Source organism: Centroberyx gerrardi, chromosome 15 (genome assembly GCF_048128805.1).
Source record: "Centroberyx gerrardi isolate f3 chromosome 15, fCenGer3.hap1.cur.20231027, whole genome shotgun sequence".
Classification (NCBI taxonomy): Eukaryota; Metazoa; Chordata; class Actinopteri; order Beryciformes; family Berycidae; genus Centroberyx; species Centroberyx gerrardi.
The window spans coordinates 20,803,471-20,817,166 of record NC_136011.1 but is presented as its reverse complement, the minus strand read 5'-3'; the positions used below and the strand labels follow the sequence as shown (position 1 = coordinate 20,817,166).

Genomic DNA, 13,696 nt, shown 5'->3' with positions numbered 1-13,696 from the left:
GAGAAGTAGAGTGGGAGGAGAGCATTTGGGTCTTCATCACTGTATTACTTAGATGGATGGGAGGGAGGGGTCACACAGTTAACACTGCAACACACGCCAGAGCTGGGTCACCGTAATTTGCAATTTGATTTAACATTTGATTTGATGTAGTAACAACACAAATTGCACTCCACTTGTTATATTTGCACCAGACAAAATATCTCAAACAGAAGACTTCTACTGCAAAAAAAAAAAAAAAAAACTCTATCTGAAGTTCATCATTCAATATCCGTGTTTGTCAACGAAGGACTTTAATTGACGTGACAGTCTTGAATAAAGTACCATAATTTGTTTTAATGTTGTGCTCATTTTGTAAGACCAAGCGTCTCTTTTTCAAGTGGTGGATATCTCATTTTTGGAATGAAACTCATAATACATCATTAGCAGAAAATGAGCCGCTGCTAGCATAAATAACAAATACACTTGTCTTATGATAAGTCTGCTTTTTTTAAAGCTTGTATTATTGTGACCCAGGTCTGACAGACACACACACACAGTCCTATGGAGGCTCTACAGTTCTGGTACAGTACCCATCAGCTCCTCCTCGGTAGCACCACCCTCAGGTTCAGGCTGAGGGCTCTCTGGACGATGAAAACCAACGCACAAGTTCATCACAACACAATGGAAATGTTTAAAGACAAATGTTTACACACCGACACATAATGAGGGATGTGATGGTATTCAGGGACACGTTTGGAGTTGATCAACAGTATTTTTCAAAGAGCCAACCATGCCATCACACGATTAGTTCGGAATAACCTAAATAAGAAAGCCTAATATAGAATTTGACTTTACCTCGTACCTCCTTATTGTAAGAGATTATCACTTCTTGTTTTTTATCAATTTACAGCAGACAAATGATAGAACCTGTGTTTGCAGTAGTTCAATATCTATTTCACTAGTATCCAACAAATCATCCAACAGACCATCATCTATTCTGCATGCAGTTGATGTGCTCACCTGTGGGCGAGCAGTATCCAGATGTTGTGGTCTTAGTCTTGGCTTCAGTCAGTTTGGACACGCTGTTGGCCCTCATCCTGGGTGTCAGCCTGTTGTCCGTGGGAGTTGACGAGCGCAGGCCCAGACGCAGTGCAGTCTCAGCTGACAGGCGCGGAGAGGAGGTGGAGCTCCGGGTCATTGTACACTCCGAGTCGCTGCGGGCCGAGATGGATCCCACCCTGTTCCTGCGCGGCTGGGCCAGCATGTCCAGCCGTGACGGGCCCTTCCGACCGGACGGCGGCTTGGAGGTGGAGCTGGTGGTGGACACCTCAGAAGCCACGGACACCCTGTCTGCATCAGCCAGGTCCGTGTCGGAGGTATCCCCCAGTCGGGCTCGGCGGAGGAGGGAGGCTCTCGTGGGCCGTGGCTGAGGAAGCGAGGCCTGCTTCCCCAGGGAGGAGGCTGTGGCTGCCTGGAGGGTGCGGCTGGTTTTGGAAGAACCGCTGGTGGAAGTCTTGCCGGACCTGCTATCCAGTTTGGAATGGAGGATATCATCCGTGGAAGTGTGTAAGCCACGGCTGTACGCTAAGTGCCCCAAATTGGGCCCGGGTCCGGAGTAGGTCTCCTGGTCTGAGGAGAGGATGTCGGAGATGGGGAAAGAGGAAGTCTGGTCATCATCGGTGAGATCCAGAGAAGGCTGTCGCACTCTGGAGGAGGAGGAGGATGGCTGTACAGAGCGGCGTGCATCGGTGCGGCTCGTCGCTTCCGTCGTTCTGCTTTTAGTCTTCCTCTCCAGGCGTTCGCGGGCGCTGGCGTTGGTGACGCTGCTCTTGGAACCTGTGCTCATGTTGCTCTTCTCCCGGTGCATGCTGCTCAGGGAACGTCGCTTTTGTAGGCTACCAGCTGCTGCTTTCCTCTCCGCCTCCCCGGCCACCTGACTGGCTGTGCTGGCCGTGTCCACGTCCGACTCGGGAGAGATGGAGCCGGTCCGAGGCGGGTAGCCGGAACCCGTGGCGTTGTTTTTACTGCTTTTCTGGTCTAGCTTGTTCTCATCTCTTAGTTTGGCCTCCAGGAAGGCCATGACAGCTTCAGTGTCCTTCAGGAGCGTAGCAGTATCCATGCTGCCCACAGAGTCACTGCGTTCGCGCCCACTGCCGCCTCTGTTGATGCGTGGGATGAGCTCTGCTGGGACATTAGCGCTGGGCTTCTCGATAGTGAAGCTGCCCTGGCGCACCAGAGGCTTCCCCGACTTCTCCCCCCCCTCCCCCCCTCCTCCTCCTTCTTTCCTCTCCTCCGACCTCTTCCTCCGCTCAGCACTGCCAGAGGTCCGGAGAGAGGGTTTGGATGGAGAGGAGGTGGAGCTTTGTTTCCGTTTGCTGGTCATCTCGCCGTCCTGCATGGGGGTGCGGGACTCCCCGTCTCCCTTGTGCTCCTTTTCCTGGGGCTCAGTGTCTTGTTTCTCCCCGATCTCAGACCTCACTCCCAGACCTTTGGTACCGGATTTAGCCCGGGGGTCATCCACAGGGAGTTGGGGGAGGGTCCTGCGCTTACGGTCAGTCAGGCTGGAGGAGGAGTCACCCCGGCGGAGGGACACGCCTGACTCAAAGGCATCAGCTTCTGGAGAGACCAAAGGACAAGCTTGATTGAAATTCAGTGTGGATTCAGTGGATTACAGGCGCACTGAACTCAAATGTTTTATTTGTGATTGATAGTTTTGAGATATGAAATCAACAATTACTAGTATTTACATGCTTTAAATTTTAAATAGAGTGTACATAAACAAATGTACACTCTATTTAAAAACTACAAAAATACATATTATATGTTATATTTCATCTATTCGTTCTCTGAGGGTCAAGTGAATATGTACCTCTCTCCTTGTGCAGGAAGGCGGGTGTCTCTGCTCCCGAGCCCTCTGGGTCTGTCCTGGTGTGATTGGCAGCTAGACTGGCCCACTGAGAGACCCAGCTCGAGTCTGCAGCAAGAGCCTGAGGGGAAAGAAGAGGGGGAGCGAAAAGAGAGAGGGAAGGGGGGAAAAAGAGCAGTTAGTCAATTAGTAGTGGCACAGAGCTGCACAGAGTATACAGAGCAGGTGATAAGTGAGACTAGTATCATGTACATTTATTTATCTGTTCATCTGAAAGTCACTAAACCATATGTAATGTAGGATGATGGAGATGATTTGGTGGTATCAAGACAAATTCCTGTATATGTATTTTATTCAGTAATCAAAGTAATTCTGATTTTGAATCTGCTGAGGAAAAATAACAGTTTTTCTGCTTATAATCTCCCTTTTTGAATCTCATACAAATCTAGTAGGCCACGCCACCCTCAATTTACAAGAAAGTTTTGAGAAAAGTTGAAGAGTTGCTACTCATTTTAATAGGAGAAAGCCATCTATCTAAATGTTGTAAAGGCCTCGGTACAAAGCCTGTCAAAGTGCTTATACACTGTCCCCTCCCTCTCATGATCTTAAAGGAAATTGCCTGGAGGGACGAGTGTGTCTGTCCTCATCTTTGCATGATCTAGGTCAATCTCCAGGAGGACTAGCCTACTCCCTAGAACAGGCTAAGGGAGTAGCGCGGTCAAGCCATGGGAGTGACTGTCTGACTCACTTTAAGTAACTCAACCATGAACCTTAGCCTTCCCCTTTTCCTGTTTTTTATACGACACTGGACAGAGATGTACAACAGAACATAACTTTAGTGGTTGATAGTGGTCAATTCTGCCATGGGAAGTTATGTTTTTTAAAGCCTAACTGAAAATAACATACAAAGAATGTTTGAGCTTGTGCAAGATCATCAACATAGTAATGAACAATGGGGCATAAATAGACATGCTGACATGAACAAAGAAGTAGGAGAAGTAGAGAAAGACAGACAGAGAAAGAGAGAGAGAGAGAGCAAAAATGAGAGAGAAACAAACATGCAGAGAAAGGAAAAAAAGAGCAGAAACAGCAACAGAGAAAAACAGAATCAAAAAAAGACAAATGAGCTGTTAAAGTATCCTACCTCCTTCCCTGCGTCTCCTGTCTCCTTGCCTCCTCCCTCTCTCTTCAGGTCTGACGATATAGATGAGTCCTGGTTTTGATTCTGCTCCACTCCAAACACCTGGGAGTATTAACAAGCAGGATTACACAGTTATTCTATTATATTATATTTTATTCTGTATGTATCCAAAATGTATAAAAGGCTCATTATCATTTGTTTGCTTTATGTACTGCAGCAATACCTTTGAGATTAATTTTATAATGACAAGCTGATTAAATGAAATGCCCTCATCATATATAAATATTATGATATTATTCCCCAAGCTTCTTAATGAACAAAACTTTAGTGAACACACGCAGAAGATGCTGTTGAATTAAAGCGCCGTTCTGCACTTGATAGGCGAGCACCATGGCAACGAACACAGCAAAATCACACTCACACACACACACACACACACACATACCCGACCATTTACAAAAGGGGGAGAGAGCGAAAGAGAGGACAGACTGTGAGCAGTGTGCCAATTAGTGTGTCAGCTAATTACAGGAATTAGCATAACAACACTTCCAGGTTTGAATGTAACACGTTCAGACTAACACCGACCAGAAATACACCCCACCAATTATATCACTGCACCTTCTAAGATAACATCTTTAAGCTACACATAAAATGTATATAACAACTTAAAGGGCTGTGTGCCTCTGTAAGAGGTAGTTTGGTAAACATTTAAGTATAAATTATGCCTGTATAATAATCTTTATTGGCAGCAGCTTGACCTCCTGAAAGTAACTAGATATTCACCCAGCTTCTGGAATCTGGTAAGCAGCAATTAAAAAGCGTAGTGAACTTCTGTCTCCCAGAATAGTTTAGCACTGTGTTATATGACCTGTGCTTTTGTTGCACCTCTTTAAAACAAGACTTTTCAGTTCCTGCTCTACTTGCAATGATGATCGAAACAAAAGCTTTTTTACTGTTTTCAGTAATTGTAGCCCACTTAACAATTTTCACTCAGTGTTCATGACCATCAGCTAAATACCCAAAATGTAAAGCTTAAAGTAAGTGGCACCCTGAAACTATCATCAAGCCTCACTCATCTCTCCCTCGGTCCACTGCTTCGGCCCTTTAAGACATGTTCTCTCTGACCGTGAAAGAGTGGCGTGCCACAGCACAGGGGCGGCATTGGGAAACGGATGGTGGTTTCTCAGCCTCCCTGGAGCATTGTTTAACAAAAGAGTGCAGTGCTTGATGGAGCACGTCTCCCTGGGCTATTACAGAAGCATTAGTTTTACCAATGGGACAGAGACGATGGAGTGGCGGTCAGGGAAGGCAACCGAGAGCTGATAGCTTTGTTTTAGTGGCTACAACACAACACGGTCTCAAAGGACTCGCTAATACTAAAAGTGCCAACGAAGCAGGTAATGCAGAGACTATTAACTTGCTCTAGCCTGTTTGTGCTTAGTCAAATTATTCTCTGCCAAACTGATTTAGTGCAGAGTAATACAAAATTATCTACTTGTCATTCTACTTGCTGCTGGTAGTTAGGAAGTAGCAAAGAAAGCACTAAAGAAAGTTTTTTTTTTCTTTCACACTAGACTTCTGTATTGATTTGTTTTATGACAAAATATCATGTTCATATGTGTTTAGCTAACAAAAGTTAGATGACCTAAATCTGGAAAAAAAAAAGAAATCAATACTTTCAAAACATTTTCTGTTAATTTGCCAAATATGATAATAACCCCAATGTTATTTTGCAATCAAAGGTTGTTTATTGTGCTTACACAACATTTCTTTGGGCCTGAGCCTCGAAGGGAATTGGAGCTGGCTGCTGTATAATGCAGAGCATAGTTCAGTAAATTACTTTTACTTTTAAGTGGTGGTGATATTTATAATCATGACATGTGTTTATAAAAAAATTCCTCCCTACAGCATGAACAGAAAGTGAGTTCTCAGTCTCTATTTAGGGAGATTTACAGGACGTTAAGACGAGCTATATGATCACATTCAATGCCTTCCATTGATAAATACAGAAATATATATAGTGCCCTTGTCTATGTCCATACAGTGTATACTGCAATCTAACTAATTTACTATTATCTAATTTAACTATTATCTGGTATTTAAAGCAAAAGAAAAGATCTTTGAGTAATGTTGGAAAGCTTGTTTAGATGCTTCTCCTAGCACTGAAATTCAACTACTGCAGTCAAGACAGAGTTAGTTACAGTAGCCCTTTCAAGTCCATCCTTCTCTATAAAGTGATGTAATGGTCGAGGTATGGCGACAGAAATGACCCACCACACTGCAGTGGTGTAGAGGTAGTTGATAAGGTGGATAATGTCAATAGAAAAGACGCCGTTAGGTGTTACACTCTATAAAGTTGCAGGCATACTGTAGATATCTGTGTTTATCCTCAAGTAAAACATCTATCCACCTGCACACACTCTGAACTCTCCTACCTTGTCTATCATGCGCCTGGCCTCCTCCTCCTCTGGGTTCCTGTTCTCCAGTTCGATGGTGTAGGTCCCCTTATCGCTGTGGTCGTCCTCCGGCCCCCCGCCGGCCGTCCCCGCTCCCCTCCCCGCGGTCGAGGCGTCCTCGCTGGGGCTGGTGGGGCTGACGGGGCTGCCTGTGGCGAGCCCGGTGCTGACCGAGCTCCGGCCCACACTTTGGTCCTCGGACCTCTGCTTGAGGAGCACGCGGGCGGCCGTGGGGGCGCCTGCAGCCACCGTAGCTGATATTGGAGCGGGACCCTTGCCTAGAGGGAACAAAGGTACAGTGTAGATGCACGTATTCAAAAAATATGGATATAGATGCATGACGTGTTTCCACAGAGGATCACTGTCCTACAGAGGCAAGGGGTAGTAACCGATTTCTGTGTTTTGAAGGTCCAAGTTCACAACTATTGCTATTATATCTATAAATGATACTAAATTATATACTATTCCCAAGTGTTGTTGACACAGGAGATTAATTTCATTTTTCTCAGATATATTCAGGGTTTCAAGCCCAAAATGCTGAACTACTTTAAAGCAATATTCCACTTAGTTTTAGCATGGGGGTTAATCAGCATTTGACCGCATGAAAACCAGAATATAAACTAATCACCAAGATCAGATGCAGCTGGACAAGTTTGTAGCAGATTTTTACTTCCCATTCATTTGAATGAGGCCACGAAAATAGCCTGAAAACGTACACACTGGACATATTACTTTAGTTAACACACAAGAAGCTGTTCACTGTACATTTTTGGGCTTTACAAGAGTTATATTCCAACACTGCAAAGAATAGAATAGAATAGAATAGAATAGAAGTTATTTGACAACGGAATCACAATGTGTTACCTGAGTCTGAGGCCGTGGTAGCAGAGGTGGAAATGCTGAACACCTTGGGGTGAGAAGGGGGCTGGGGGCACAGTCCCTCCCCGCCAGCCCCTCCCGCCAGCAGCGGTGCAGTCTGGGAAAACGAGTAGGATCGGCGTTTGCGAGGGTTTTCCTCGTCGTAGAACTCGATCATAAAGGCAGTGCGAGTGCCGGTGGTTCGGGCTGCACTCGCTGTGCTGCTTCCCACTCCCCCTCCTCCTCCTCCTCCTCCTCCCTGGCCGTGTGCCGCTCTCAGGCGTTCCTCGAGGGCGTGGCGGCGGCTGGCGAAACGCAGACCCAGTCCATTCTCCGAGTCGCTCTGGGTGCCATCATCATGCTTGCTGCCTGTCAGGACACAAAAAGAGAGGAAACACTGGTCAGCGAATGGTCTATGTTATATGGGTGGGAGAAAAGTTGCTGTAGTACAACACGGAATTTACCTCCACATGACATTGCACTGATACGCTGATGCCAAGAATTACATTTCTATTTACATTTCACTGCTATGGATTTGTTCCCTTACAAGGGATAGGTTTACATCATTTACACTAGCTGATGCTCTTATGCAGAGTGAGTGTCAATTTGCAAACATGTCACGTAAGTAAACATTTTCATATCTACATTAATAATAATAATAAAAAAGCAACAGAAATAAAAACAGAAACAGCATAGAAACAGAAAGCAGAGCTTTGGTGCATCCATGACATTACAGTGCTACAACACTGTGCAGATATCTGCTTGAACGAAGCCACAAAGAAGAAAAAAGTGTTCCATAAAGACCATTACACGCAACCACATCATCCTCAAAGTACATCCATTGTGGACACCGCAAACAAGAAACAAATGGTGACTGTCAACCATAACACCCAAACTGAACTCTGAACTTTCAACTGTGGCCTCAGTCTAATCTCTCAACTGTCAAAATGGCGTCTAAATCCACAACCGCCCAGATTACCTACCATGATATTGCTATGTCTACGTTTTTATCAGTCTGAGTCGAATCAGCATGTCCTCTCACTGCTGTGCGATGGCAGACAGTGTGCCACGCTAATCCAGACATGCCACCCACAATGTTACTAGCCCTGCCTACTTCACTGGCAGAGGGAGAGGAGAGAGGGGGAGGGGAGGAGGAGAGCAGGGAGGGGGAAGGAAAGTAGGAGGCTGGATGAGAGTGTAGGGGGGGAGAGAAGGGGCTTTGGGGATGGAGGAGGAGGAGGAGGGGAGGCTGGGAAAGAAAAGGGGAAGCTGAACTGGGAAGGAAAGTGGGAGGGGGGGCGGGGGGGGTTGGGAAAGAGGAGGAGAGGAGGGTGGATAAGAAACAAGAGAGACTGAATTGAGGAGGAGAGGAGAAAGGATATAGTATGCTACAAGAGCTGACAGGCAGTCACACAATCAGCCAGTCTGAGCCAAGCAGTCAGTCAGCGAGCCAACAGTCAGCCACTCAAGGTATCAGAGACAGGAGGGCAGGCAGCGCCACACTATTCATCACATTCATACAGCACTGCATGGGTTCTCCTCCTGGCAAAGTCCCTGCTATTTAAATTGATTAGCCATTTAAAAGGCCTCTAAATGGCTATAAACATCTAGGCTAAAATTAGACTACATAGCGTTTAAAAGTGGAAGTTTAGTAGATGTCTACCTCTTCTGGGGTAATCATTATCTTTGTCTTGTACATATGGACTTCTCTTTTGATATCTACAGCCATTAAATATGTAATAATATATTTACTGCTTGGTCTAAAACTAGGCTATACATAACTAAAAAGATCCTGGGCAATATGAGAGCTAAAGCATAGATGTGACGTTGAATGAGGTCTAGTGCTTTTTTCCTTGCTCTCTCCTCACTCACTATCTAATAACTATAAAATGCTCAAAAACAATCAATAGCATGAATCCCCTTTAGAGAAATGGACAGAAAGCATCACTCAGGCACCGTCCCTGGTCACTGTGGCACCAACAGCGCAATTATTTGATGGCTCTCTTTCCACCCTTGTGTGAAGTAGTTACCCACATCCAAACACCTTGTAGGAATTTGATGTTGTAAACCATGTAAGGATTAAAAACATAAAGACTGCACACTGTAATGCTCCTGTTGGAGTAAATTTATTCAAGTACCACGTAGTGTTATTTCAAGCACGGCTATTTTCACTATAACCACTGTGCAAGAGATAAATCAAATAGGACTTGGGGAAGTGGACTGCCCCCCTTGAGAAAAAGAGGACAGAGTGCTTCCATGGCTGAGTGGACTATAGTGGTTTGCCTGGGGAACTGTCCACACACTGTGACTGTACGGGTTTGAATCAGCCTCATGTTCTGATGTCACACTTCTCTCTTGTCTTTCTAGTTTATCTTCATTGCACTCTACTGAGACACCAAATTTTGGACTATGAACATTTTGTGAAGATTATTTTCACGAGATTTCTACTTTATTAGACATTACACAGTGGAGAATGACAACAAATATGTCCAGTTCAAATCTCACAATATCATGAGTGCGTGGTATGTGCATCAGTCTACTGAAGCACAGGCTAACCTCTACATTACTTAGAAAAACAACAAACATCACTAGAAAAACATGACATTGTTGTAACCCAGTGTCCCAGTGGCCTAAAGCACATTCCACATATTTGAGTCTGTGTGAGTCTGAATTCAGCTCATTTGTCATATGTTGCCACCCCCTTCCTCCATCTTTCCAGTCTTTCTCCACTGTTTACGATCTAATAAAGCAGAAACGCCATTAAAAAGCAGAAACCCCCCCCACAACATTAAGGGAGAGAGAGAAAGGAAGGCAGCGGCGTGCTACAGTAGCTCCTGCAGATAGGCAGATCAGCAGACAGAGAGAGGCAGGTCTTTCATGCTGTGTCCTGCAGACAAAGAAGCCGTTGGCAGGGCCGGAGGAGAACAGAGGTGTCTGTGAGAGTCCAGCGCTCTGCCCTGCTCGCCCCGCCATGACTCACACCCGAGCTGGCCTCTGCCTCCGCCGCTGGCTGCACACACACACACACACACACACACACTTAAGCACAACAACCTATTAACATAAAGATACACGCACAAACACACGCACATGCATATAGTCATACAAACAGACAAGCAAACATGCAACCACAAACATGCAAGTGTGTGTGCTTGGGCGGGCACACACACACACACACACACACACACACACACAAATACACGTACAAAGGTACACAACAATATTTAACCCTTGTATTGTATATCTCACAAGTTTTAAGCATCCACTATGTACTGTTAATGAATATCCATCTTTAATTATACATTAACCAGCCAGACAATGAATCAAAGTCACAAAAAATGTTTAAAAATAACCATGCAATCTAAATAACCTTGCAGAGCACACCTCCAAAGCCTTACACTGATCTGAATCTTACTGGCAGGGAAAATGCAAGAATTTGCAGGATGTTACAATACAAGACACACATCACAGCTCATATTCCAACATTAATATTCAAATAACAGACAGTATAAAGACAGATCCTCTACATTGGTCCCTATAGCAACAAGAGAAAGACTCACCTGAAAGCTTGCATATCAAAAGCTTTCGATCGGTTGCCTCTTCTCAATTTCCCCTCATTCACACCCCACTCCCACTCTGCCTCTCTCTCTTTCTCTCTCTCTCTAGTACCTCAATGACACACCCAGTGCACATGCCTCCCTCACACACGCCGCACCTCTTGTCCGCAGATCAGTGCCGAGCATGCCTCAGACACACACATGCAGCGCACACATGCAACGCACACACGCGGCGCACTCCTGTCACACAAATACACACACGAGCGACGCATACTTCACACACACCCGGATCAGCGCTGAAACGCATTTCCCACACATGCTTGTCTCCTGCACACAGACACTCGCTGCTCGTCTTTTGTACAGTCTTTTCGTAGCGACTCTACTGCGTCGCCTTGCCTCTCCTTCCCTCCCATCTCTCTCTCCCCTCCTGCATCGCTGTGTTACTATAACAACTATCTAACAAAAACCTCTCTCTCCTCCGTCCCCACCTCCCTTTCTCCTTTCACTGCAGTCCAGAAAACGAGCCTCTCTCCCTCCCTCCCTCGTTCCTGCCTTTCTTTTCCCTATCACCTTTACTGTTACTGCTGCAAATGTTCTCTCAACACTTTCTCCCATTCCCGCCTTCCTGCTCCTCTCATCCCTCCTCCCTACCTGCTTTTCTCCCTCCAGATGTCCACTCCCGCCACTGACAGGCATCAATGAAAAGCTTTCCATCCAGCTGTCCACCTGCCCCCTCTCTTTCCCTCTTTCTCTCCTGTCCCTCCTTCTCCTCCTCCTCACCCCACCCTCCCATTCTTTCCTCCCTCTTTACTCTCTCTTCCTCTGTCCTCCAAATCTCTTGGGTTCTCTCCATTAACCTCCTGTCACAGCTACAGTCTGATACCATACCTTGCCCCTTTTCTCATTTCCCTCTATCGAAATATCCATTGTCAGCTCATGCAGTACCAACCTGCATAGCTCAGCACAGCCCAGAAGCCCCACCTTGAACTGGAGACACTGCATTGTCTACCAGTCAGCAAGTCAGTCAGCTAGTTAGCGACACAGTCATCCATTAGGTCAGCCATCCAGTCATCCAGCTGACATACATTTAGTAGTAACTCCAACTAATGAATTAGCTTTCCCGCCTTCCACTCCTACCTCATAGATTTCCATTTTCATCAGCTTCTGTCCGTCAGTCCCTCCCCCATACCTGTCAACATCATCATAAATTGGCTCCCATTTAATTAACCCATGTCCAGCATGTAGCCTAGCATAGCCTGGCTTAGCGCCAAGCTCACACTCTCTCTACCTGCAGCATGTATCCTAGCCTAGCCGAGCCTAGCCTAGCCAAGACCATTCCCACAACAACTCCTGGCAGCAGGAGCCTACTCAGCAGTTGGCAGCTTGCAGGTAATGGGAACAAAGAAACACAGAGAAGCGTGCACAGTACAGTCTGTCATAGCAATCAGCCTTACCCCGAGGATGCATTGCAACAAGCCCATAGAGGAAAATAGTGATTTAGATATCCACACTGAGGGTCCAATAAGGGGGGAAAAATCGATAAAAAGCCACATCTGAAGCACTTCTAGTGAGGCATTAACAGACATGAAATAGTAGATGCATGTGTTTCTGCTCACGAGATAATATTATCTCTGCACTTGGTGAGGAAGTGATACTCAATGGGGAAGGCAGGTGATGAATGGCAGTGCCCTACTGAGCTACTCATGCTAAGCCTCGTCGCTGGCTGTCAGAGCAGCAGAAGAGAAGATTGGGGTTTAAATGTTCCTGTCTGCTAGCTGCTAATCCTCTGGCTTGGCTAACGTTGCCAAAAACCCTGCGCCTAACAAAGAAACAACCTCTCTGTAAATGGTGCAGAAAGTGACAAATGGAAGACTGAGAGAGAGCGTGAAATATTGTAATAATAAAGTATGATACCACTAATATAATGATAATTCTGGAGAGGAGAAAAGGAGTAAAGAGGAGGAGAAAACCACTACCAAAGAGTAAGTGTAAAGAAGAGACTTTTGTGAGAGAAAGAGAGGAAAAGGGAGAGGGAAAGGAGGAGAATAGAAATTATGAATGAAGAAGTAGGGAGACAGAGAGGATAGAAAGTGGAAGAAATTTAGAGAAGGGGTTAGAGGAGTGGAGCAATGACAGGGAAGAGAGAGAAAGAAATGAACAGAAAGATACGTGTAACAAAACATTAACAAGAGCCAGAGATAGTGAGGCAGAGCTACAGAGAGTGGGTGCCTCTTTCACACAATCCAGAGTGTGAGAGAAATGTTAATAGGGAACAACCTCCACCTTTGAGCCTCTTGAGATGAACCGGCACGTCGCTCTTGATGCTCTTGCTGTCGTCCTCCGTCGACTCGCTGCGCACCAGCGTGGGGTCGTTCTGGGCCAGCCAATCGGCCACCTTGCTCTCCGATGCCATCATGGCAGCTTGCAGCGTGCTCAAGTCCCTCCCTCCTCCTCCTCCTCCTCCTCCTCCACTTCCCGCTCCGCTCTTCTTGGAGCGAGATCGGTGGTGGTCGGGCGTGAACTTTGACACATGGTCTTTGATGGTGACCTTCCCTGGGGAGGTGCTGTCAAACTCTATGGTGAAGGAGGCGTGGCCTTGAGCTGCAGAGGAGACATTGGAGTCTTGTCAGTTATGGTATCTTAGTAATATGACACTTTATTGTCACTCATTATTATTAAGCTGAAAGGTGCTACATGTAGCATTTTTAAATGCTATATATAATTGTGAAATTAATTGTGATACCTTGGAATAATTACCGTAAACAAAGACAGTGAGACAATTGGTAGCCTCTATCTCACACCCATGTTATTGTTAGTGCTCTGTTTCTCAAAATTAAGA

The 13,696-nt window shown here is 45.8% G+C and overlaps 1 protein-coding gene across 1 annotated transcript in view; it reads right to left on the bottom strand.

The window, feature by feature from the left end:
- cep170aa (centrosomal protein 170Aa) overlaps positions 1 to 13,696 on the bottom strand; it is a 38,667-nt gene that overhangs the window by 7,393 nt on the left and 17,578 nt on the right. The window contains exons 9-15 of the mRNA XM_078288749.1: positions 13,141 to 13,458; positions 7,307 to 7,669; positions 6,422 to 6,720; positions 3,990 to 4,088; positions 2,849 to 2,966; positions 1,000 to 2,595; positions 570 to 620 (exon numbers count right to left, since the gene is read on the bottom strand). Of these exons, the coding sequence (XP_078144875.1) occupies positions 570 to 620; positions 1,000 to 2,595; positions 2,849 to 2,966; positions 3,990 to 4,088; positions 6,422 to 6,720; positions 7,307 to 7,669; positions 13,141 to 13,458 (2,844 nt within the window). The remainder of the gene's footprint in view (positions 1 to 569; positions 621 to 999; positions 2,596 to 2,848; positions 2,967 to 3,989; positions 4,089 to 6,421; positions 6,721 to 7,306; positions 7,670 to 13,140; positions 13,459 to 13,696) is intronic.